Source organism: Macaca mulatta, chromosome 11, assembly GCF_049350105.2.
Source record: "Macaca mulatta isolate MMU2019108-1 chromosome 11, T2T-MMU8v2.0, whole genome shotgun sequence".
NCBI classification, from domain to species: domain Eukaryota; kingdom Metazoa; phylum Chordata; class Mammalia; order Primates; family Cercopithecidae; genus Macaca; species Macaca mulatta.
Window position 1 is genome coordinate 107,831,921 of NC_133416.1, and position 27,350 is coordinate 107,859,270.

At 39.9% G+C, this 27,350-nt stretch overlaps 1 protein-coding gene across 4 annotated transcripts in view; it reads left to right on the plus strand.

Annotated features, from left to right (window-relative positions):
• Window positions 1–411: 411 nt before the first annotated feature.
• NR1H4 (nuclear receptor subfamily 1 group H member 4) overlaps window positions 412–27,350 on the plus strand; it is an 84,904-nt gene continuing 57,965 nt past the window's right edge. For 2 of the 4 annotated variants that reach the window (XM_015152561.3, XM_077954796.1), the window contains exons 1-3: window positions 648–871; window positions 19,610–19,744; window positions 20,558–20,690. In XM_015152561.3, the coding sequence (XP_015008047.1) occupies window positions 20,612–20,690 (79 nt within the window). In that variant the 5' untranslated portion in view covers window positions 648–871; window positions 19,610–19,744; window positions 20,558–20,611. Of the gene's footprint in view, window positions 872–19,609; window positions 19,745–20,557; window positions 20,691–27,350 lie in introns of all 4 variants that reach the window. The other 2 variants (XM_001090297.5, XM_015152563.3) reach the window with 2 other exon arrangements.

Genomic DNA, 27,350 nt, shown 5'->3' on the forward strand with positions numbered 1-27,350 from the left:
TCTCATCATAGCCCATGAGATGGTTTCTCCATATCCATTCTACAGATGAGGAAACTGAGACTCAGAGAGGCTAAGGGTCTTGCTCAAGGCTGTGACTAAAGAGTTGGCATCTAACCAGAGTCCATGCTTCCACACTGCTGTGCAATTTGGAAAGAAGAAGAAGGGTAGAGAAGAAAAAGGGGTTATGGGACCAATGTCATCCAGAAAGGAAGCTATGATAGGCCCAAATTAGGAGAAAAACAACGTGGGTTGGAAACAAGAGACATTCCAAAGATACAATCAACCCAAATCTATTATTGTTTGATATGAGTGCCTGGGCAGAGCGAAGGGTCAAAAAACCTCCCAGCTTTCAGTCCCTGGGAAGCGATAGAGCTATTCAAAGAAGTTGGAGTGAGAGAGAGGGAAGATGACAGTTTGGTTTTAGTTAATGTGCACAGAAATATGGGTGCCCAGGAGCCCCCAAAATGGCCAGAGGAGAAGTGCTTTCAAAGGCAAGCTGCAGGGCTCCTTGGTTTGGTCACATTCCTCATTCTGGGACTCTGCGGGTTTGTCTTGGGAATCTCGAGGCTCTCCCAAGGTTCCTTTCTATGTTTACATCATTTAGCAGGGAAGGATTGTTAATGACTAATCTGTGTCCATGAGGCACAGAGCCAAGGAAGAGATGCTGCTGCTAGCCCGGAAGGCCGCCTGTGATCATGCACAGCACACTAGAACTCTCTCCTCCTCTTCACCTCATTGTCTCCCTGACTTATCCTAATGCGAAATTGGATTCTGAGCATTTGTAGCAAAATTGCTGGAATCTGGAGAGGAAGACTCGATTCAGAATCCTCCCAGGGCCTTGAAAGTCCATCTCTGACCCAAAACAATCCAAGTAAGTACCTAATTCCTTTCGGAGTGGGGTGTCTATCTCATGGCAACAGAGAAAAAATAGTCACTTAAAAGTTTCTCTTTGACATCAGTAATTTATGTCAATAAATGAATTCTAAGTTAGTAGAGTTTGATATAAAGTCCTGAAAATTAAAAAAAGAAAGAAACTCAAAAATGAAAAGAAACAGAAGTAGAAGTTAATGAGTCTTAGCAGTTGCTTACCTATTGAAAACTTATTTAGAAATATTCTTTTAACATTGTGGTCACCTGAGTAAATCACTGGAGACAGTAAATTTCAGAAATGTTTCTGTTCTGATTCCATAAACAATTTGACCTGTATAGCGTGCTATATTTTGGTGATTTATCAAATCTTGAAGTGAGTTTGGGAATATTGCTAATGTCAGATGACTTGGGAACTAAGAATAGGACATTTAATCTATGCTTAATTGAAATGAAATTTTTCCCTAAAAGAAGAGTAGGTGGAAAAATTCTTCTTTCTTGACTTCAGTTGCAAATTCTTCTATTGCTTTGCACTTCGAATATTAATATCAAATGGAAATATTTTTAAAAGACAGAAATGTGAGTATAAGGAAGAACTTTAGTGATGAAATTGTCCAAGGACTAAATCTATAGATAAGATATCTCGTTGTCTCCTTACTGAAAAAGTGAATGGGGCAACTGTGGAGCCTCACTTACTTCTTTTCATTGGGTTTTTATTTAGAAGGGAGGGGCAGGAGGGAATGACAAGTGACTCACCTTGAATTCTTCTTCTAAGAAACACCTGAGCTTTGAGCTTTAAAGAAATCTGATGCTGTTTCTAGTGCTGTTTTAGAACCACTTCAGGAGTATTGACAAGAGGGGTAGGGACCCTTAAAATAATATTAGTGATAAATAAGAAGGCAGGAAGAAACTTTTGGAGGTGATGGCTAGGTTTATGGTATAGATTGTGATGATGATTTAATGAGTGTATACCTATCCCCAGACTCATCAAAGTGTATACATGGAATATGTAAAGCCTTTATATGTCAGTCACACCTCAATAAAGTGGTTTATATGTATATAATTTTTTTTTCTGTTCCTAAAAAAAGGAAGGGAGAAGAGAGGGAAAGATGTACATGGAGCTACCATTTTGTTTCTAGTTGTGATTTTATAAAATGATAGATGCTTTTATCTTTGTGTTACCTTCCTACCCCCAGTCCTCCAAATTATGGATCTGTGCCATTTGTACCATGGACTTTTCTGTTTTCTGAGGATGTTGCAACAAACACTGATGCAATTCCTGGTTAACTGATGAAGTACTGGCCAGGGACAAAGCTGTCTTGACCCTTCCTCAAGATTTGCAGCAATTTCCCACCATGTACCTCTGCCCTCTCCCCGCAGCTGGAGAGGCAAAGCCATGGAATCCTTGTCCTTCCTCTCGTTTCCACCTCTCCAAGATCGGGCCAGTTGCAATGGAATATCCAATGGTTGTGAGGCCCTTGTACTCTGTAAGGAAAAGAAAAGAAATGTGTGTATGCATGAGTGTGTGATGGAGCTAACTTTTCTTCAGTGCCTACTAACATGTCCTAGCCTTTACTTCACCTGCCTGTTTCCTTCTTACAACAACTCTGTATGGGAGTTTTTCTTTCTTTCTTTATTTTTTTAATTTATTTATTTTTTGAGACAAAGTCTCGCTCTGTCTCCCAGGCTGGAGTGCAGTGGTGTGATTTCGGCTCACTGCAACCTCTGCCTCTTGGGTTCAAGCGATTCTCCTGCCTCAGCCTCCTGAGTAGCTGGCACTACAGGTGCGCGCCTCCATGCTGCTAATTTTTGTATTTTTAGTACAGACGGGGTTTCACTATGTTAGCCGGGTTGCTCTCGGACTCCTGACCTCAGGTGATCCGCCCGCCTCGGCTTCCCAGAGTGCTAGGATTACAGGCTTGAGCCACTGCACCCAGCCAGGAATTTTTCTTATACTCATTTTACAGATGAGAAAACAGACTCAAAAAGGACAAGTAACCAGTGCACAGGCAGATGGTTAGGAAGTCGCAGGACCTAAATTTGAGGGTGAGTCTTTCTGACTCCAAAGCCTCTTCCTGGCTACTCCGATATTGGTGGAGGCTGGGAAAACTTGAAATGGGGAATGATGGGGGAGCGGGGGGATCCTAGCCATTAAGCATTCCAGCCTGACAGGGGTGATTTGTTAAACCCAGGAACAAGTTTGACGTTTCCTGAAACCTCCTGCATAGGGCGTTTTTGAGTGATTGCACCATCACTAGGGAAACTGAAAAGTTTCGAACACTATTTGTTTTCACCCAGAGACCAGTCTAGGATAGCTTGTTGGACATTTCATTTATCAGCATTTTAATTAAAGACCACAATGAACTCTCCATGCTGCTGTGATTAGGGACATCTTAGAGGAGCTCAGAACTGCTGTGGCTCACAGTCTCTGGATTATGAGTGCCATGAGAATGCATATGATGATGTGATAGATTTTCAAAGGCTCACATTGTCATTAGGTGGGTGCATAAAGGACAGAAAAGGTTCTTTTCTTCATAGAAAGAGATTTCCCTTCTCTTTGCTCTCAGTCTCATTTTTATCTTAATCTGTAGCAACATAGATTATAAAGGGAAATTTAAAAATATAGGAACAAGCCAGACACAGTGATGAGTGCCTGCGATCCCAGCAGCTCGGGTGGCTGAGGTGGAAGGATTGCTTGAGCTCAGGAGTTCAAGGCTGCAGTGAGCTATGATCATGCCACTGTACTCTAGCCTGGGTAACATAGTGAGACATCACCTCAAATTTTTTTTTAAATAAGAAGTAGGAAAACTTTTCCTCCCATGTATTTTTTATTGTCACAGTCGTTCCTACCAGTGACGATGTAGCTAACAGGCATCACTATACGAGTGTCCTTAGTCACCAAGCTGTATAAGGAGGCAAAAATCATTATTACTTACAAATATCCATCCTTTTCTCTTTTCTCTCCCTTCTCTCACCCTGCTCTGGAATCCCCTAACCCCTTTGCTCTTCACAGTGAATTATTTTCTCCCTCAGTTTGCCCATTTCCAATTTTGGCCATAAAGGAACATCTACTATTCCTACTCTATCTGCTTTGTAAATTTGTGATAAAATGACACTAATATAATGCAACTTGATTGCAAAGTAAAATTGCAAATATTGCACAGGAAAAAAATAAGATTGGTTATTTGTTAGGATTAAGAAATATAACAGGGTTGTGGTGATTAAAATAAATATGTATAAATATAAAATAAATTTTTATTAATTTTCATTTTTTTAAGATAAAATCCTAACAAAACTTTGAGATTTTGCTTCCCATTTTAAAGAGATTTAGATGGCCTTTTCCAGGTCTCAATGAACCTGAGATAATCTGGGTCTCTTACACTTTAATTAATGTTATGAATGTAAAGAAAAGGAGAAATGGTATGGCTTTGCATTTTCAAAGTCCTGTAGATATATTTAACACAGTTATCTGGAAAACATGGTAAATAATATAGCTGTGCATGGAGAAGACAGTCCTGCTGTGGGATGTTGCTGATTACAGAAAATAAGAACACTGCTCTGGGCTGAGACTGTTCCTAAGCAGAGAGCTATTTGCTGCCATGTCCTCGAGAGCTATGGAAGCTGCCAGTGTAGATGACGAGTTGATACCAGCCTGGGGCTTAAGGAGCAAAAGCTGGTTGCCATCCAGAATTTGCAGGGCAGAGACGGGACAAAAAAATGTCATTCCAAAGTGGTCATGTGAAAGATTCTTGTTCTCCTGGAGTCCCGACTGAATGTGAGGCTATAATTGGGCTTCAGGGGGGCCAGGGTCACTTGAGACTACATTTAAAAATCTATGCATTTTACAGAGAATTTTCAGGGCAGTGAAATCATTCTATATGATATTACCAATGGTGGGCACATGTTATTATACACTTGTCAAAACCCATAGAATACACAACACCAAGACTGAGCCCTAATGTAAACTATAGTCTTTCGCTGATAAAGATGTGTCAGCGTAGGTTCATCGCTTGTAAAAAAAAAAAAAAAAAAAAAAAGTGCCACTCTGGTGCTAGTTGTTGAAAGTAGAGGAGGCTGCGCATGTGTGGGGGGTTGGGGGGAAGAGGTATATGGAGGCTGTCCGTACATTTTGTTCAATTTTATAGTGAACATAAAACTTCTCTTAAACATGTATTAATTTAGAAAAATCTCTGTAGTTTGTATATGTCTTTCCTAGAGAGAGGTTTATAATTTTCACTGAAGCTCAAAAATGCTGTACAGTCCTAAAATTGTTTTAAGAAAATGAAGCAAACCCTTCTCTTCTAGAGAATCTAAATATATCTGCTTATAGCACCTGATTATATAATTGGCAAAATTCAGGACAGGAAATGATGCCCTAGGAGACTGACATATCTTAATGTAGTCACTGTGTTAAAAGTTACAACATTATAACTAAGTCTAAAATATTTTTTGACCTTCCCCTAGCCCCATTCTCCTCTACTTCACTGTTTCAATGCTAATACAAACCAAAACACTTTAATCTTGTTTAACCACTTCCTAATATTTGATACTATAGAGCACAGTTCATTTAGTCATTCGACTGTTGATGGTTTTTTAGGTGGCTGGTTCCCTTTCTGCATTAGAGACAATGTTACAATGAACATCCTGGTGCACACTGGCAAATATTTCTCTAGGAAAGATAGCTAGGAATTAAAATTGCACTTTATTTTAACATACACTGCTAAAGAGCCCTCCAAAAAGACTAAAATCTATGCCCCCACTAGCAATATGTGAGAATACATATTTTCATACACTTCGAATATTATCAAAGTTAAAAATTTTTGATAATCTGATAGGTGAGAATGGTATTTAGTTAGAGTAATTTCCATTTTTCTAATTATTATTAGTTTCAGATATTTTCTGTGTTCACTGGCCACTTGTGTTTCCACTTTGGTGAACTTCCTTTTCGTATCCTTTGCCAGTTTCTCTCTTGGATTGTTTATCCTTTCTGTTTTTATTTACAGGAATCATTTATATTTTGTACTAATATTTTTGGTGTTATTTATGTTGTAAATATTTTCATCCATTTTCATATATTTAGCTTTGTTTATAATGCCTTAATCTCTGTCTTACACTTCAATGTTCTCAAATGTATTCTTTTCCTATTTACTTCTTATTTAATAAAGTCCTCAATCCCCAAATCCATAAAGATCATAAATATATTTTCTCCCAATAATTTTATAATTTTCAAAGTCTTTAATCCATCTGAGATGTATTTTTCCAAGAATGATGCATAAGGATATCTTTATTTTTACCCTCAAAGCATAGGCAATTTTCTTGCCACGATTTCTTGAATAGGTCATCCATCTTCTACTGATTTGAGCTGAGTCCACTAGCTACAGCATAGACAACAGTTTAGGGTTGCTCAGAACACAGCATGCTGTTTTCCCTTCCTATAGCCATCCCTGTCATGTGCCGTTTTCCTAGCCTAATGCCTGTTCCTTCAAGATTAAGTTCAGGAATCAACCCTCCACGCTCAGAAATATTTCCTTCATTCTCCTCGCTATACCCTTGTTTAAAACTCATCAATTACTTCCATTTAGAAGAACATCCAAACTTCTTACCATAGCCCACAGGCCATACAAGAGCTGCCTACTCTCAGACCTCATCTCCTATAGCCCCTCCTTGGCTCACTCATTTCCAGCCTCGCTGGGCTGGTGTTGTTCTTCCAACACTCCAAGCCCAGGCCCTTAGCTTTTGCTGATCACTCTGCCTGAACTTATTTTCCCTTTGCGTGACTTACTCATTCTTGTCCTTCACATCTCAGTTCGAATGTCCACTTTTCAGAGAGCTCTTCTCTGACTCCCCTCTCCAAAATAGTGTTCGACTACAACACTGTATCCTTCTCTTTTACTTCCTTATTATCCTCATTAGAAATCCTATTATTTGTTGACTTGTGTATTATTCACTTATCCCTCTAGAATGTAAGCCCTCTGTCTTACCTACCACTGTATTTCTAAAACCTAGACTGAAACTTGGTATACTGTAGAGAATTAATGAATATTGGATGAATGAATGTCCCTGCTTGGGCTCCTGATGGCACCTGTGCTTAGCTCTGTTGTAGCAATCCTCACACTACTATAATTGGGTTTTTCTTGCCTGACTTTTCTACTAAGCTTTCTGAAAAGTCATTATTTTTTACTATGTCCAGTGCCTGTCAATAAATGGACACTGACTAAATAAATGAGTGAATGAATGGGAAATTGATGTTGAAATGCCATTTTTAAAGAGTAAGTACCTTACCACACATAGCTAAAGAGACCAACAGGCACATCCACCATACTAGTGGGAAATCTTAGATCTATGAGTTTATTAGAAACACTTCTATCTTCCAAGTTACCACAGGAGACAGTTTTACTGATGGTTTCATGATTATAAAAGGACCGCCACCTTCCCACCTCCTATGGGAAGTTTCTTACTGCTCTTCCAGTTTCCACTAATGCGTCTCCTCGCTGCCCTTCTAGCCTCAGATCATCCCCCAATCCCAAAGCCCAGGCTATATATGTTAGGGGTTTTCTTAGACAGCATCTCACTTCTAGGTACTGATTTCTCTACCAGTTATTTATTTCTTTGTAACAACCATCCCAAAGCTTAGTGGCATAAAACAGGAATGATCCACTAATTCTCATAGTTCTGTGGGGCAGCTGAGCAGCTTCTCTGCTGGTTATACCTGGGTTCACTCATGTTGCTCATTCAGATGTGAGATCAACTGGAATGAAAGGACCGAGATGGCCTCACTCATGTCTGGGGTCTTGATGTGGCTGTCAGCTGCGACAGTTGGAAGAGCTGAACTTCTTTCTCCATGAGATTTTTAAATCTGGGATATCTGCAAACAGTATGGCAATCTCAGAGCAGCATTCTTAGATGTGAAAAACAGAAGCTGCAAGGTTTCTTAAGGCCTGGCTTGGAAGTCCCACAACCTCACTTCTACCACATTCTGTTGGTCAAGGAAGTTATTAGACCAGTTCAGGTCCAAGGACTAGGGAAACAGACTTCGTGCATTGATGAGAAGAGTGGCAAACTCACATTGTAAGAGTGTGTGGAAAGGAAGCAGTTGTGGTGGCCATCTTTGCAAACAATTTACATGAGTAAGAGGCACAATGTTTCAGAAGATCCAATGAAGTATTTGAAAAAGATGACAAGTTAGTCACGGAGAAAGCATTAAACATACATACATGAAAAAAGAAAAAACAAACTTTCCTGATTATGAAGAGCCAACATTTAGAAGACAACCACCACAACAAAACTATTCCTGGTAGTTCTAACGGAAGAGAAATTAACAACGGGAAATTTGGGAGATTAATTAAAACTATTCCGGCCCAGCATGGTGGCTCACTCCTGTAATCCCAGCACTTTTGGGAGGCTGAGGTGGGCAGATTGCTTGAGCTCAGGAGTTCTAGACCAGCCTGGGCAACATGGTGAAATCCTGTCTCTACAAAAAATAAAAAAAATTAGCTGAGGCCAGGCACGGTGGCTCACGCCTATAATCCCAGCACCCGTCTCCACTAAAAATACAAAAAAATTAGCTGGGCATGGTTGAGGGCACCTGTAGTCCCAGCTACTCGGGAGGCTGAGGCAGGAGAATGGTGTGAACCCGGAGACGGAACCCGGGTTGCAGTGAGCCGAGATCACGCCACTGCACTCCAGCCTGGGCGACAGAGTGAGACTCCGTCTCAGGGAAAAAAAAAAAAAAAAAAAAAAAATTAGTTGGGCCGGTGGTGCATGCCTGTAGTCCCAGCTACTCGGGAGGTCGAGGCTGCAGTGAGCCAAGATGGCACCACTGCACTCCAGCCCAGGTGAAAGAGAGAGACCCTGTCTCAAAACAAACAAACAAAGAAACAACAACAAAAACCCTGAAACAAAACAAAACAGTTCCTGGGGTGGTCGACTTATGTATAAAATAGTTCCCATGGGGAGACTGAAAAGCCTATTGCCTAAGAGATTTCCAGTAAAAATGGTTACCGTTCACTAATTAGTCTACATTGTGGAGAAGCAGACTTAGTTGTTAGGTTTTTTTATGTGACAAAAAAAAAATCCTTCTTCGGCTCTTGTGTGTGTTGTGTTGTATGCCTCTATTCACTAATTTCTGTCCTACGGCCCAAACAAGACTGATTCTAAAGGTGGTTATCTAGTAGGGTATATTATTCATTCACTTATTTATGTATTAGTTACTTTATTTATTCATGCAACCATTTGTTCGTTTACTCAATTAACAAGAATTTATTGTGCATCTAAGATGTACCTGGTTGGCATTGTGCTAGGCATTGGAGATCCAATGTAATCTCTCCCAGAGCTGCTGGTTTAATGGGAGAAACAGAAAACCAAATCCACAAAAACAAAGGTTGAATTACCGTCGTGACACCACTACAAAGAAGAAGTACCCAGGGTTATGAAAGTCTCCTGGAGTTTGTGCTAGTCAAGGAGTTGAGAAGCAGGGCTAGACCTAGAGCTAGGCAAGTGAGGCACTGAGGGTGCAAAATTTAAGAAGACATTCACTTCTGGGTTCCTGGTCCTAGAGGCCTCAACTCCAGGTGCTTCTTCTACATCTAGTTGGAAATAAAGGTCAGCTGTTGTTTAGGCACCATTGTGTAAGCTCCAGAGAGCAGAGAAGCTTCGAAAGCTGTGGATATCTGGTTGATGCAGGTACTTTTATTTATTTATTTATTTGTTTGTTTGTTTGTGACATAGTCTCACTCTGTCACCAGGCTGGAGTGCAGTGGCACAATCTTGGCCCACTGCAACCTCCACCTCCCGGGTTCAAGCGATTCTCCTGCCTCAGCCTCCCAAGTAGATGGGACTACAGGCGTGTGCCACCATGCCCGGCTAATTTTTGTATTTTTAGTAGAGATGGGGTTTCACCATGTTGGCCACAATGGTCTTGATCTCTTGACCTCGTGATCTGCCTGCCTGGACCTCCCAAAGTGCTGGGATTACAGGCATGAGCCACCGCGCCCGGTAGATGCAGGTATTTTTGATGTATAGACCTGAAGGAAGTATGCCTTTCAATGGAGGTTTTAGAAACAGCAAAAGAAGTTTGAGAAGAAACAAAATAATACTGTGGTTAAACCCTGTTCCAACTTACCTGATTGATTTGTGCATGTGAACAGCTAATGCTGAGTGCCTTAGCAGAAGTGACTTTACAGAACTGCCCAGTGACCTTCACTAAGGATTGCGGGTGGCTGGTGGTAGTCTCGGTGGGAGAGCTGCATGACAGCATGGATTGAGAGTTAGACACAGGTTACATCCCCACTCTGCTTCTTACTAGTTACATGACCTGGGAAAGATTGCTTAGTCTCTCTGAACCTCAGTTTTCTCATCTGTAAAGTGTTTATATTAGCCCTTACTTAGCTTATGATGGATTAAATCAGATAACATCACATGGAACCTGCTTACTCATTAAAGTTATTTTAAGTTTAATTTTAAAAATTTAATCAAAATGTTAATTTAAATATTAAATGTTATTTTAATCTATCACCAAAAAATCTATGTAGTGGTTACTAAGATAGTAATAAAAATTGTTTGGTCCTTATAGAACACTGTTTTCAGAATGATGTGGTCCAATGGCCATATTGGCTCACAGCCATCCTTGTTGGCCATACATTGCACTTGACGTGTCTCTGGATTTTTGGAAGTATCTATTTAATGTAAATCTGTATTTCTGTCCTGAAAAGAACTTCAGTTTGAGTGCTGCTTGAAGACCAAATGCTTGGAAAAATAAAATATTTTTTCTTTTCCTAGAGCTCTTTTCTCTTTTTCCTTAAGAACATATTTCCAGGCCAGGTGTGGTGGCTTATGCCTGTAATCCCAGCACTTCGAGAGGTCAAGGAGGACAGATCACTCGAGGTCAGGAGTTCAAGACCAGTCTGGCCAACATGGTGAAACCCTGTCTCTACTAAAAATACAAAAATTAGCTGGATGTGGTAGCGCATGCCTGTAATACCAGCTACTTGGGAGGCTGAGGCAGGAGAATCGATTGAACCCAGGAGATGAAGACTGCAGTGAGCTGAAGTTGCATCACTGCACTCCAGCCTGGGTGACAGAGCAAGACTCTGTCTCAAAAAAAAAAAAAAAAAAAAAAGTATTTCCACCCTTTGGGCAGAATCTAAGACTTCCTCTGAGCATAAAAAGATGATGGTTAGAAAACCTTCATGTTTTTTCCTACCCTTTAAAAATGGATTACATAGATATCCAACAAAGTGTACACTTTGCTATCAACAACTGAGTTCATCTGAGACAATGTCACCATGAATGATGGCTTGATGTGTAGAGTTCATAGTGAACTAATGCATGTAATCGGTTTTTATCTTCATCCTCCAAAAACTAAGATTCCTCTATCGTCAGAGTCAAAGTTATTTAATTGCAGCAGTGTCTTTCCAAGGTCTCCAATTGCAAGTGGTTTATGCTAAATCAGAGGAGCTCCATACACCATGAACTTCCCGTGACACACAGTATCTAAATAAGTAAATATTGATAACCAGAAAGTGGGAGTCCAAGCTACCAGTAACTATGTGTCTTATCACAATAAAAACAAACAGTGCATACCATTTCTAAAATAATTCCTGAGTCCTTAAACGATGACTTAGGTTACAGCATTTTAGAAATAAACATTTTGTCCCTGCTTTCACCAATACCCAAGGCTTAAACTTTGCATCATCGGGCTGCTGCTTCTCCTTCCTCCTCCTTTTTGTATGGCGTACACAAGTTCCTTCCTTCCCACCTGTACTGACACCACACAAGTTCCTTCCTTCCCACCTCCACTGATGCCACACAGGTTCCTTCCTTCCCACCTCTACTGACGCCACACAGGTTCCTTCCTTCCCACCTCTACTGACGCCACACAGGTTCCTTCCTTCCCACCTCTACTGAGGCCACACAAGTTCCTTCCTTCCCACCTCTACTGACGCCACGCTGCTGTGCACTCTGGTCATAACACAACAACTTATTGAATGTTTCTCCTTCTTTTACTGCTTCCCCTCCCCAGCCCACCTTCTCACTAGAGTAATCGTAACTACTGATTTCATTGTGCCACTCAAAATTTCCAGTAGCTCCCCACTGACCACAGTTAGGCTCCCCAAGCATTTTATGGGAAGGAATTACTTTTTCCTCAAAGCTTTAAGAATGGTGTGTAGCAAGGGCAAGAATGTGTGAGAAAGAGAGAAGCCCCGTATGAACTTATGTATTTTTACATAGGAAGCTTTCCATATATAATTTCATTCGATCTTTTCATTGTGAAATATTTTCAACATGCAACAAAATAGAGTAATATAATCAAATTCCTTGTATTTACTGCTCAACTTAGAAGCAGAGTATTACAGATATTATAGATACTCCCCATGTACCTGCCCACTCACATTCTGCAGTTCCATTCCAAATATGAGGCTCATTACTTTCATTCACGTCTTTACAGTTAAGGCAAGGATCACAAGCGTTTTCTACAAAGGATAGACTGAATATCTTAGACTTTGCAGACCATATGGACTGTATTGTAATCACAGTAGTTAACTCTGTCACTGTAGCTTAGAAAGGAGCCACAGACAACAAGTAAACAAAAGGGCAAATCTGGTCTTTGGCAGGCTGGGTTGGGTCTGAGAGTCATAGTTTGCTGACCCCTGCAGTAGAGTAACAGTAGTAATATGTAGCACTGTTTTGCATATCTTTACATCAAACTGTATGTATTATTCTGCAACCTGGTTCTTTTGCTCAATATGATGCTTTCCCATTTATTCATATGAATACATCTAGTTCTAGTTCATTTTATTTTAGTTTAGTTTTTAATGTTTTTGAGATGGAGTTTTGCTCTGTTGCCCAGGCTGGAGTGCAGTGGCGCGATCTCGGCTCACTGAAATCTCCGCTTCCTGGGTTCAAGCGATTCACCTGCCTCAGCCTCCCAAGTAGCTGGGATTACAGGCATGTGTCACCACCCCCGGCTAATATTTTGTATTTGTAGTAGAGATGGGATTTCAGCATGTTGACCAGGCTGATCTCAAACTCCTGACCTCAGGTGATCCACCCACCTCGACCTCCCAAAGTGTTGGGATTACAGGCGTGAGCCACTATGCCCAGCTGCTAGTTAATTTTATAGTCATTTATTTTAGTTCAGATTATAATTATTTTAATTGCTGTCTAGTATTCAACTGTGAATGTGTAATTTATTTATTGTATCCATTCTCTTTTTGATGGACATTATGCTGTTTCTAATTTCTTACCATTGGAAACAATGTGGTGAACTTTTTTATGCATGTCACTGTATACATATATTTGAAAACCTATGAAAGGTTCACTTTTTAATCTTTACAGCAACCCTATTATTTCAATTTAACCCCCCAATCAGGGGAGCCTCTCGGTGGTAGTGTCGGGAGGAGGTGCTGAGTGAGCAGTGCCAGGTCACGTGTGAAGCTATGGAAGGTCAGAACTGGCACTCCACCCTTAATCTTCTCATGTCTCATCCCCAGTGATATTTATACTAGACCAAAGCTATTATTTCTGCATACGTAAAACATGGCTAGCCATGCAAAGAGAATACAAAATAAATATAAGCAATGCTTCCTCTCTTCTAGAAGTTTACAATCTGGTGATATAGTAAAGACAAAAGAGATGAAGTCAAAGCATTAATTACTGTACGAGGAGGAGGGAGAGAAAAACGACAAGGAAGTATCCATCAACAAACTGGGACATACAGAGGAAAAACTGATAAGACTGAGAGGTATAAGAGCACATTTGAGCAAATGGAGACATGCTGTGCCCTTGAAAGGCAAAATTAAATATCAGAAATGAGCAGATTTTCTCCCTAAATATCTACATTTGGCACCATCTCAAACTCCCAAAGAAACTTTCCTTTTTAAGAGTGTGATACAAGATGTGATAATTTTATCATAGAAAACAAGCGGGAGTATCTCAGGAAATGTTGAAAGAGAATGATCAATAATAGGAAGGGATGATATTGATACAAGAAGTAACTGCACGATCAATGGAAAACTAAAGTCTTAATCAAAGGAGCATTATAAACCAATGGGTAAGGGAAAATGTACTCAAGAAGCAATTCTGAAAAAAAAATTCCACCTTGTACCATAAACTAAAAATAAGCAGCAATAAAAGTAACCTTTAAAAAATCTGATATATTTAACTACATACAATGCAAAACTTTTTAGATAAAGGTAATTTAAAGGCATGTAGTAAATATAATAGAATGCTAATACACTCAACATACAAAGAACTCTGCCAAGTCAATAAAAAAAAGAACACTTCAATAGAAAAATGGCAAAGGAAGTAAACTCAAAATGGAAACTGTCACAGATAGCCAATATAGATGTAAAGACATGTTTTTCAAACTTACTGCTAATCAGAGAAATGTAATTTAATGCAACAAGATAGAATTTGTCACCTAATAAATTAGAAAAAATTGTTCAAAGTGAGAGTGGGTGATGCTCATAAAGGTATGACGAGAAAGGCACTCTTATTTACTGCTGGTGGGAGTGTAAATGGAAAAAAAATGATAGAATACAACTTGACATTTTTTATGCTTTGCTGTATTGCCTCAATTTTCTGCAATGACCCTTTTATTTTAAAAATACTTTAGCTTAAAAAATAAATTTTAATAACTTTTCAGGAAAGCAGTGCATGAAGGAATTCTTAAAGTTGGGGTTTTATTAACAAACTATTAATTGAGACTGATTAAGCTAATAGAGGGGGCAGCTGGCTAATCCATCCTGCATCCACCCTATCCCTCTTCTAGGACAGGGGTGGGGAGTGGGGGAGTCAGGAGGAAGGTAGGGAAGTGAGCATGTTCAAATCAAATCTTTTTCTTTACCCGCTGATTTTTTTTTTTTTTTTTTTTTTTTTTTGAGACAGAGTCTTGCTCTATTGCCCAGGCTAGAGTGCAATGGCGTGATCTCGGGTCACTGCAACCTCTGCCTCCCAGGTTCAAGTGATTCTCCTGCCTCAGCTTCCTGAGTAGCTGGGATTACAGCAACCTGCCACCACACCCAGCTAATTTTTGTATTTTTAGAAAAGACGGGGCTTCACCATGTTGACCAGGCTGGTCTCAAACTCCTGACCTCAAGTGATCCATCTGTCTCGGCCTCCCAAAGTGTTGGGATTACAGGTGTGAACCACCACGTCTGGCCTTTCGCTGCATTTCTAAGGAGATTTGCTTCCTCTACTTCATGTGTTCTGCCAACTGTTGACCATGGCTATCACCTGACAGTGTTGTTTTCCTTTCTTTCTTTTCTTTTTGAGATAGAATCTCACTCTGTTGCCCAGGTTGGAATGCAGTAGTGCAATCTCGGGTCACTGCAACCTCTGCCTCCCAAGTTCAAGTGATTCTCCTGCCTCAGCCTCTTGAGTAGCTGGGATTACAGGCCTGCGCCACCATGGCTGGTTAATTTTTGTATTTTTATTATTCTTATGTTGGCCAGGTTGGTCTGGAACTCCCAACCTCAAGTAATCCACCCACCTCAGCCTCCCAAAGTGCTGGGATTGCAAGCGTGAGCCACTGCACCCGGCCATAATGTTGTTTTCCTTTCTGATCTGGTGTTCTCTCCTCTGCAATAGACTGCTTTCTCTACTTGTGCCTTTTGGCCTGGAGAATGAGCTGCCTCATTTGTAGAGACAGTGTAATGGACAAGGCGTAATTTTGATTAAATGGGTACTCATAATAGCTAGTCATAAAGTAAATCCTGAAAACTTAAAAAATGTTTAAAATCTTAAAGTCACTAGAAATGAAAAAAATTCAAGTTTATATACATATTTTAGTGGCAGAAAATATGATAAAATGTCCAATAACAGACTCTCACTGTAGACGTATGCTACCTTAGGATAAAATTCTGTCGTGAAGTGAATGGAATGAAATATAAACTTGAGGAAGAACAGAAATGATTAAAAAGTTTCCAGCTGTTAAAGAATAACTTCATCTATTTCTTAAAAGGATAAGGGAGGGTATAAAGTTGCTGTGATATTGAGATTTAATTGAATTATTTAAAAGTAATGCAACAACATGTAAAAATGTCAATTTTTATAATATGTCAGAAATTATATTTCTTGCAACTATTTTATTTTTTAGTGAAAGACATTAGATGTCAACCCAAAAAGTGTGTTGAAGGAGCATATTGTTTTTCAAGGGTCTTTTAAAGGTTAAATGAGCTTATTCTCAACCTGTAACATGACTCCTTTTATGGAAGGGAGGATTTGAAGGAAAAAAGAAAGACTTCAAGCTAAAGTCAAGGGTCTCCTGGGAGTTCTTCTATTGCAGTTCCTTCCCCGACATGAAAGTGAAGAGTATTAGAGAAAGAAGGGCACCGAAGTAACCGTAATTAGACAAATAACGTATATGGAAGCTCTTGGCAAATAGGCTAAAGCTGCTAATCTCAGTAAGAAGCTGTTAAGAGGTAAAGAAAATCTGACTATTATGAGATATATTTAATTAAGTGGGTTTACATCCCCAAGGTACTCTTTACATTTATTAATAGTTTACCTCTAATACTACTTTGATTGTTTGAATCCCTTCTGTTATTTGTTTAAGACAGGGATTAACATACTTTTTCTGTAAAAGGCTAGATAGTAAATATTTGTGGGTTTCTGAACTGTGCAGTCTTATGTTGCAACTACTGTACTCAACTCTGCTACTGTAGGGAGAAAAGAGCCATAGATATTCCATAAACAAGTGAGTGTGGCTGTGTACCATTAAACTATTTATAGGCACTGAATACGAATTTCATATAATTTCCATGTGTCACGAAATATTCTTCTTTCAGTTTTTTTTAACCATCTGAAAATGTAAAACCATTCTAAGCTCTCAGGCCACACAAAAACAGGCAGCCAACCGGCTTTAGCCTGCAGGCAATAGTTTACGAACTCTGGTTTTCAATACAGTATTTAAAGGCTCTTTTATACTGAAGAGTGAGAATATTCTGGAAGGATACACAAGGAACTAGCCATTGTAACAGTATTTGGGTAAGGGAAATGGGTGTCTGAACTGGGAAGACTTTTTTCAGTATACTATTTGAATTGTTTACCATGGGCTTGTGTTACCATTTCAAAAATTAGAGTTTTTTTTTTAAAGCCCATTCAGGAATTGTAAACCCAATGAATCTGACCTGAGTGGACCCTGCTATCTGGATTCTAGAGAGTTCTGCTGTTAGCTAATCAGGGGCATTCATATGGTGGGTCTCCAATCAGGGATAATAACTTAAATGATGCAGAATTAGAGGAATTGGACTTTTCATTTGGAGAGCAAGTGATAAATTATGTCCTAAGCTTTTTTGCCAATAGGGCTTATACCATTTCTCCAGGAAGAGCAAGTCAAATGTCATAGAATTTGGCAGAACTAAGCAAGAAAAACAATAAATGCAGGTAATTTAATAGAGCCAACATTTCTTGAGGGCTGACTGTATGCCAGGCACTTGATTTGAAGGTGCCAAGTTTATATATGAATGTATTGAAGAAAATATATCACAGGAATCCAAAATGAAGATGAGTGTGCCTGGAAAATATTAAAAAGCTGTAATGTGTGGTGGAAGTACGGGGGAGCTTGCTGAACATGGCTCAAGGTTAAAAAAGACAGAGACAAGGAGAGCACAGAGGGAAACCTAAAGTCAGAGTCACAGAGCTGTGATATTCTATTTTTAAAGACCAGAGGAAATGGGTTTTAAGTTACAGAGTATAAGCTTGGGTTGAATATTAGGAAAACTTTCTGACCGTTCACATTGTGAGTTCCTGGAAAATATTATTATGGGAAATGGTGGAATTTCCTATTCCCAAAATAGGAGAAGCTCTAAAACAATAATTGCCTAAATTTTGATGCAGAGTGGGAGTGTTTAAGTCCAGTTATCATACAATATACAGGCACGTATATACATGTAGTATCATGATTCAATATGTATTTATATATACACATTATATATATCCTTATACAATTGATATGTACATACTGAAATTTGAATTTCCCTAGTCCTCAACTAGCTTGTGAGTATGAATGAGGTTCTGTTAATAACAACAACTCAACTTTTTTTTTTTTTTTTTTTGAGACTTTAGCTCTGTTGTCCAGGCTGGAATGCGGTAGCATGATCAGAGTTCACTGCAGCCTCGACCTCCTAGGCTCAAGTGATCCTCCTGCTTCAGCCTCCCAAGTAGTCTAGCTGGGACTACAGGTGTGCATCACCATGCCCAGCTAATTTTTTAATTTTTAGTAGAGATGAGGTTTTGTCATGTTGCTCAGGCTGGCCTCGAACTCTTGGGCTTGAGTGATTCTCCTGCCTTGGCCTTTCAAAGTGATGGGATTATAGGCAGTAGTCACTGTGCCTAGCCAGAAACTCAACTTTTACTGAGTTACTCTTCAGGACCTCCAGCTCCCTATCAGAGCCTCCTTCCCCGACAACTCCCCAGTTATTTCAGGAGTGCCTTGGGGTCTCTTCATGTTTATAACTAGGTGTGCTCTGGGTGTTCCTTCCACTCCATTTTGTGTCCATGGGGCAGAGCAGTGCCCAACCAGTAGTCATGATTCCCCTGCTGGGCACCTCTGTTGCCCAGCCCTCTTGGCTTCAAAGTTCCACTGTGACATATGGCAGAGTTGTTTGAGGATGAGGGTGAGGTTGAAATGAGCTCTCTCTCTTCTGCTTGTTGCATTGGAAGGCTCTGCCTTATACCTCAATGTTTCCAGACTTCATTTTTATTTACAACCCTTTTCTTCTCACCTCTGGGTGGTAGGAAGGTCTCCTGAATCTAGTTTGGGTTGGTCAAACACAGCTACACTGAAAATTACACATGTCTCTAAGGCTAAGGCTTTCCTTTGGGGTGAAGTTCATGGTCCTTAGCTCCCCATGAGTTTAGAATGGATTTTCTCCCACCAAGCCCCTTATATTAATGGATAGTAGAGTTTGGCAGTAGGGCGTGGTGGAATTTGATAGGCTATACCACTGGTTTACCAGAGCGACCCAGATATGCTTGGACCTGACAGTGGACACAGTTTGTGTCTCTTCTCAGGAGACTCTCCCTCATTCTTGCTTCTTCAGCTAGTTCCCTTCTGGTGTTTTCCCATCAGTGCAGATTGCTCTAGTATCACCTATCTTTAAAAATTGCCCTTGAAACTGCATCCTCCTTCAGCTACTTCTCTATCTCTTGACTCCCTATCTCTTCACATCCAAACCTCTCTGTTACAGCATCCTGTTCTTCGCCCTCATAAACAGCTTTCATGACAATATATAATCATCTGTGTATTTGTGTGATTATTTGTTTAATATTTATTCCTAATTAAGCTTGATGTCATGGATCATGAATGTTCCTGTTGCCATTTTATCTTCAAATATCTAGCACAGAATTTAGTGCAGAATATATGCTCACTGAATATTTGTTGCAAGCATGAATAAATGAATGAATGAAGCAAACAGTTTTCTGGTGCACTACCTTCCCAGAAGCCAAGTGCCTCTGAAACTCACTTCTGTTTGAGCTAGGACATTTGCTGAGTGAGAGAGAAAGAGAGACGTGAATAGTGGGTAAATACTAATGAAATACATACTTATCCAAAAAACCCGCTATATTCTCTTCCCGGGCAGCAAATATAGATAGCTGTTTATTTGTAAATAAAGTCATGTCTTGGTGGAGACAGAAAAAAAGGTTTGAAAATCATCATCAGAAAACAGCTTGGGAAAAGAGATTCTGATAGCACACATTATCACTTTTAATTATTTATCCTTTCACATTACTTCTTTAGGGAGGTAGAAAACATTGTGGAAGGAGTGAAAGAAGAAAAGAAGACCTAGAGACATAGCTCAAAGTGAACACTGCTTCTCTTGGGTTCCTGGATTTCTTCTGGACATTTCCTCAAGATGAAACTTCAGACACTTTGGTGAGATTTACCATTATTTTTCTTTTTACTGTATCTTTTTAAAAAGCCCTAGATCAATACATGACCAAGGTAGATCATGACAGTGAAAATGAAAGCCCCTGAAATGTCCTCTAAAAGGCAGATATAAGGAAGATCTCTGATTTTCTGATCTGCTGACATAATGCCTAGATAGTAAAAAAAAATTCCAGTAGGAAGTGGCTTTAAATCACTATTAATATTTATAAAAACCTATTCCACTTTAAAATAAAGTTTAAGATAATGAATCATGGATTCATCTGATTTTATTTTATTTATTTTTATTTATTTATTTATTTTTTGAGATGGAGTCTCACTCTGTCACCCAGGCTGGAGTGCAGTGGCGCGATCTCGGTTCACTGCAAGCTCCACCTCCTAGGTTCACACCATTCTCCTGCCTCAGCCTCCCAAGTAGCTGGGACGGATTCATGTCATTTTAAATCAAGGCCTTTTATATATGTTTCTTTTTTCTAATAAAGACATGGTCAAAATGTCATCATATCTTGCCCAAATCTCCCAAAGGCTGAAATTTGAATGAAAACATATGATGTTTTTTTCAGATAAATTAGAGAGTATCTCCTATGAAAGCACATATCTTGGGCATTTTTAGGTCCAAATGAAGTATAAAAATGATAAATATTGAGAAAAGAGATATACAGAAAGGCTATAGTAAAATGCATTCAAAGGGAGCCATTTGTACTCTTGTAAACGATCTCACTCTCTCCTTCCCTAGCTTTCCTAACCGACCTGTACCCCATCCCCACAGTCACAAACTCTATTTATTTATTTTCCTTTCAGGAGTTTTTTTTGAAGGCCACCATAAAGAAAGTGCATTTCAATTGAAAAATTTGGATGGGATCAAAAATGAATCTCATTGAACACTCCCATTTGCCTACCACAGATGAATTTTCTTTTTCTGAAAATTTATTTGGTAAGTTGTCAAGTTCATTTGAACGTCACTAAGAACAAACTATGATTTGGGAATACATGAGGAAATGCCTAGATGATGAGTCCAACCCAGGGTCAAGAACATGTTTTTGTTCCTTCTAAGTACTCAATCAATGTTAGCTACTCTGCAAGGTTAGAGGAAGATCGGACCTTGGATTCATAGAACCTAATGGTCTTCATTTTTATAGATGAGGACTGCAAAAGCTTTGTGAATTGCTCAAGGCCGCGAGGCTAGATAATTAACAGAGCAGGGAGTAGAAAGCGATTCTTGCTCTAAGGCTAATTCCAATATTATTATAGCAGGTACTAAACTATGAAATCATGATTCTTATGGCTTAATATGATACCTATTAAAGGCTGAGTTTACTTAGGTTATAGCTGGGCAGATTTCCTTTTGCAGTTCCTCCGGTCCTGGGGGATCTATGGCACAGTGTCAGGATTAGTCATTTAAGCAGGATTGAGGACGACTTGTACTAAGTAGTTTTCAGTAGATCTGTAACTAGATGATACCATAAAATGATATATTGCTCCACTTTATGCATTTATGAAAAACATCTCATTATAAAGAGTTTCAGCTGAGAACATTAACAAAGAGTCAGCCAAGGCAATATTTTGGGTGGGGCAGGGAGCCTTTCTGCCAGTGTTAAAATAATTCCCTTCTGCATAATGGCCCTGCTGGGAGCCTAGGATGCTCCCAGTTTTCACCCTACGTTAATATATGGGCCATGATATACCATAATAGTGAAAATGCAAACACTAGAAGTTCCTCAAAGTTCAATGTATGAAGGCATGACTGCTTATTTGCTTGCTGATATTCCTGGGACCTGTTAATTAATAATTTGTGCTGTTACCTATTAGTCATTAACACTTTAGTGTGTGATAGCTGATTAGGCCATTTCCGAAAAGGGATCATTATTTGTAATAATTATTTATATGTCTACCTGCCTCCATACAGTACAAATGCATTTAAGGGCAGTGACCATATTTCATTAATATTTTATTATTCAGTGCATATTTAGTAGGCACTTGATAAATAAGAGTCCAGTAATAAATAATAGAAAGGAAAGGAAAAAGAGGTTTAGGGAAAAAACAGATGTTGATCAGTAACTCTCAGAGAGACCAAAGGCAGCAGTAATTATTTATTAAATGCCAGTTCTCCCAAGTACTTGCTGCATCTTATTTCTTCCAGTTGGCTTATCTTCATCCTGTAGATGCAGTCAAGGGCAGTGGCAGGCCCTGCCTCCATGTCTAGCCACTTCACCATTTGCTTCTGTCCTGCCTCCCCTTCTATGGTTCCTCAGAACAAAATCAATGTATAGACATCTTAATGATTTTTTCCTCTAGCAATCAGAACTCACAGAATAATTAGGACTGTTGGCATATACCACAGATAAAGAAAAATTCCACTTAAGATTTTTTTTTTCAAATAAAAACTGCCATTTCCTGCTGGAAAATTTTATGACTGTAGGCTGAGATTTCTGAGCTTAGGCCTCATGATTCATAAACCAATCTATTCAGCTCCAATTTGTACACACACACACAAAAATTGTAGTGTTTTCCTTCCAAGCTAGCCCAATTTTTAGCCAGCACACAAGATTTCAGGGTGATTTCTGCAGCCATAAGGTGAAAAAGATGTCAGTAAATACGGAAAAAACCATGAAGATGCCATCAGGTTAGAAGCATCTCAAAATGATTGCTAAGGAAGCACTGTGCCTTCTGCTTTTATGGTGTGGTTCTCTCCTCTCTCTTTTTTGCTGGACCACATTCTTATTCCATTTCCTAACACTGCATTTAAGGTTTCTGAGAACATATAGCATGAGCTGCATGAGCTGCAATGCACAGCTATAATTCTTCGCTGGAGCAGTTTCCTCAACTCTTCATCTGGTCCCCTCTTCTGGTAAGCTAATCTGACCATGTGCGACCATTAGGACTCCTTTTCCTTTTCTCCACTAGGCTGTAGAGCCAAGTTTAACATTATTTTCAAATCTCTTTTCCCTAGGCCCTCAGTCTCACTCCACTTAGCATACCTGAGCTAGGCTGGGTGTGGTGGCTCACACCTGTAATTCCAGAACTTTGGGAGGCCCAGGTGGGCAGATCACAAGGTCAGGAAATCGAGACCATCCTGGCCAACATGGTGAAACCCCATCTCTACTAAAAATACAAAAATTAGTTGGGCATGGTGGCGCATGCCTATAATCCCAGCTACTTGGGAGGCTGAGGCAGGAGAATCACTTGAACCAGGGAGTCGGAGGTTGCAGTGAGCCGAGATCGCGCCACTGCACTCCAGCCTGGTGACAGAGCGAGACTTCATCTCAAGAAAAACAAAAACAAAATCATACCTGAGCTAAAGGTATGCCAAAGGGGAGGATGAAGAAAATTTTGATTCCTTTATTCCTCTTCCTCATCTTCTTGTGTGTCATGATGACACTGATGGCTTCTATGGCCCCTTCATGTGTTTAGAGTGGAAGACATCAGGGAAAAGACTGGCCCATGAATGAGTAGCCCACAGGCCTAACTCAGTACTCCTGGGTCTAAGCTATCCCAGGGGTTCAGAAGGGTTAATCCATGGGTTCAACTTCCCAGAAAGCTGGACTCTTTTCCAGTGGTTAACTGTGTATTCAAAACAGCAGTCATGTTGTTACAATAAGGGCAAACAAGGTTAATGGAATAGTCTACAGATAGCTGTCATTTCTTCTCTTCAAATATCGGGCACTGACAATATGCTGGGCCTTGGAATAAAGCAGGGAATAGGACAGGCAAGATCCTAGTACAGAACAAACTCACAATAAACTTGTAAATAAAGCAATAAACAAAATAATATCGTTTTTATATCTTATTTGGACCTAAAGATGCCCAAGGTAGTGATACATGCTATGAAAGCAACAAAATAGAGTGATGCCCTAGTGTCTGGAGGGATAGGCTGCTCTAAGTGGTATAGTCAGGAAAGGCCCCTGAGGAGTCCACAGTTGAGCTCAGCCTGAAGAGAAGGCAATACCAAGTGCAAAGGCCCAAAGTCTGGAATGGACTCAGAAAGGCCTTGTCTTCTACTTGTTTTTATTTAGGGGTAGACAACTGCTTTCCCATTAACCAGCTGTGCAACCTTGAACAACTCACTCAAGTTCAATTGGTAAAGGTAGATTATCAGGCTGAGAATTCTAGGATCCCATCTAGGTTAAATATTTGAGTCTACAAAAATGCTACCGTTGTCCATGTCAGGAAGTGGTGACTCAATGGTTCTCACCTGGTACATGGCTCAACAAGTCCTTTTAAGGTGGTCCTGGGCATGGTTCCCTTCACTGCAGGTTATTATAAAGGCCGTAATTCAATGACATCTTTAAGGCATTTAGAAGGTGACCTGAAGACAAACACTGACAAGCACTCACTATTGGGTGCTGGAGACACTAATGACCTTTTCAGTGATAACCTGCAGCTTCTTCTAGAGGTGACCATGGGTCCCTCACTCTTCAAAGGCTTTGCTTAGAGTGAAGGGGAAATGTCTTCACCCCTGTAATGTTTATTCCAAAAAACAGAGCCCAAATGAGGACTTGTGTGAAGGCAGTTTATGTGAGAGGTGATGGGGGAGCAGAGGCGAGGGAGTGGGTGATGTGACAGGGAAGGAGGGAAAACAAAAGAGGTCAGTTGTCAAGATCCCTGCTGTGGGTGAGGCCAGCTTGATGCCACTGGGAGTAGCACAGAGAACTGTCAGCAGAAGGGTCAGGGACTGGAGCATATATTAATATTAACTGGCCCCTGACCCCCGTTGGTTGAGCGTCACCCCAGGCGGCATTAACTCCCCGCACTTCTGGACTGTTTTTGAGCTCAGGCCAAGCTGTCTCCTGTGAGATTAGAGAAGTCCTGGGCAGAAAGCATAGGGATGGGCGGCATGCTCTTGAAATGACAGGCGGTCAGCCTGCGGTCATCATCTGAGCTCGTGTATGATCAGTTGCCACAGATATGGCCCAGATCAGAGATGGGCTGAAGGGATGTGACAGCACCACCAGAAAAAGAAGAAAAGAAACTTGGACAGAATGGAATTAGAGAGATGGGGGTTGGAATCACCTCCGTGAAGTCCTTTAATTTATTCTGTTGCCAGACATCCCTGATAAATCCAGATGGGAATCTAGCCCATCGGTAACTGAAACCACATAGAGGCCTGGGGGTGGAAGGACACAGTTACCACACAGAGATTTGTCTCTTTTCCTCTGGGAGATCCTGCAAGCCAGGAAGCTTGGTCAAAGATTAATTTAGTGGATAAAAAAGGCGTCTCTGTTGAATGAATAAGGCAAGGTTTTATGCAACTAGAGCATAATAAAAAGTAATAATGACAAAGTCCACAGCTACCCACCATTTGACAGAGTGAATACGATAGGAGATGGTATATTAACTAAAGTCTATATTTACTTTTAGCAAATTATGGTTTAAAAACTCAAAACTTACAAAAACTTAAAGACTAAATTAAGAGACAAAGCATTCCAACAATAAGAGAAGCAGCAAGAGAAAGTACAGTCTTATCCTCCCACAACCAATGCTCCTGGTACAGTGGTTCCTGATTCACGTAGCACAGTGACACTGGGAATGGAAATAAGGAATAAAATAGAGGGAACTGAAATCTCAGAGGCAAGTGAGATTCTCTGACCTTGTTTTCGCTCCTGTGAAATGAGGATAATAATGTCACACTTCACAGGTTGTTGGGAGGAAGGAATGGGCTATATGGGAAAGTGCTCTGTAAGCTGCAAGGCATCCTAAACTGTTACAATTAATCCAGAGTTTGAAATGTAGTTGTTACATTTTAAATTGTTGATAAACACCATTCCACTCATTAAAAGAAGGAAGTACTGCTAATCTCAACATTGTGGAGTGCAAAGAACTTTCAAGGGGCCAGAGAGAATCAACAATATGTAAATAAGGCTGGGCACTTTGGAAGGCCAAGGCAGGCAGATGACCAGAGGTCGGGAGTTTGAGACCAGCCTAGCTAACATGGTGAAACCCCATCTCTACTAAATATACAAAATGAGCTGGGTGTGTTGGCGCATGCTTATAATCCCAGCTACTTGGGAGGCTGAGGCAGGAGAATCACTTGAATCCAGGAGGCGGAGGTTGCAATGAGATGGGATAGTGCCACTGCTCTCCAGCCTAGGCGGCAGAGTAAGACTCAGTCTCAAAAAACAAACAAACAAAAAAACAAAACAAACAAACAAAAAAAAAAAACAAAAGCAAACAATATGTAAATAAATTTCTGGGTACCCTAAGGAGGGAACACATATTCTATCTCACGTTTGCATTATTACATTGTTAACAACAGCTTTGGAATCCATGTCTTGTATTGCATTTAATATGGTATCTAATAGTCTTTCCAGAACCCCATTCTGATTGAGGCCTAGCAAGTGTCAGGAGGTAGATCCTAATCGCTTTCACTTCTTTTGGCTATTTCTCATTACCTTATGCTTCACTCAGCTGTGTATGTCCATTTTCTCAGGGTGTGCTTTATTTCTTTATTTTTATTTTTATAGAGAAAGGGCCTTGCTGTGTCACCCAGGCTGGAGTGCAGTGGCATAATCAGAGCTCACTGCAGCCTTGAACTATTGGGCCCAAGCCATCCTCCCTCCTCAGCCTCCTCATGCTTTCTTTGTATCAGAATACACTCACTTTGAAATCTGCTTCTTCTCTATGACTTATGCTTAAATTAAAAGAATCTTCCAGATGTTACAGAATCAGTCAGATGTTTTAAAATGCAATTAAAGGTTTTGAGATGCAGTTTTGTAGAATATTTCTGACATTTGATTTCAGGTATTTTTCCATCTCACTGAATTCAACTCAAGTGAGTGTAGTTCTGACTTCTTGGGTGAATTAAAGTTGAAAGTTTCCAAAAGATGGTGAGATACCATTATCTCAGATAAAATGAAGCTTTGCTTTAGCATACTTGAAATATTTTGCCACTGCTGTTTCTTCTCCACAGCTCTTCCATAGCTGCAAGCAATCTCTAAGGCATTTAATTTACTGTGACTTTGGTTTTTTCTTTCCCAAGGAATCTCAGATCTGGTTCTCTTGTTAGTGGAGTAAAGAAATGGGAGAAGGAAAGAAATATTGAATGAGCCTTTTCTTATTACAAAATAGATTACTGCTTCTTTCAGCTAGGGCTTGCAGAGTTTGGAAAAGGTGTGCAATGAGTCAGAGAGTTGGCCAGTTGGTGAGTGATTCCACTGCAGTCTAGGCCTTAGCTCTCAACCTTGCAGGCTAAGAAACAGATTCTTAGGGATGCAAGTTGAAAAGGATTGACTATAAAATCATATTGCAAATATATTAACTTACAACAATAAAAATAACTGTAATGATAACAGCTAGTATTTCTTGAGTGCTTTATAGAAATTCATGTGTCAGATATCAAGCTAAGTACATTTTAGGTTTGTTAACAGATTTCCTGGGTTGATTTCAATCTCTGCCATCTACTACCCTGTGGTCTTGGACAAATTCCTTAACTTTGTGCAAATTACTTGCCTTATTTAATAGGGTGATAAGAAGAATGCCTGACACATCACAAGTACTCTATTTGCCACTAAAATTCACTCTCACAACACACCTATAAGGTAGGAACCATTACTATTCCCCTTTTATGGTGTGAAAATGAATATTTAGTGATGTTAAA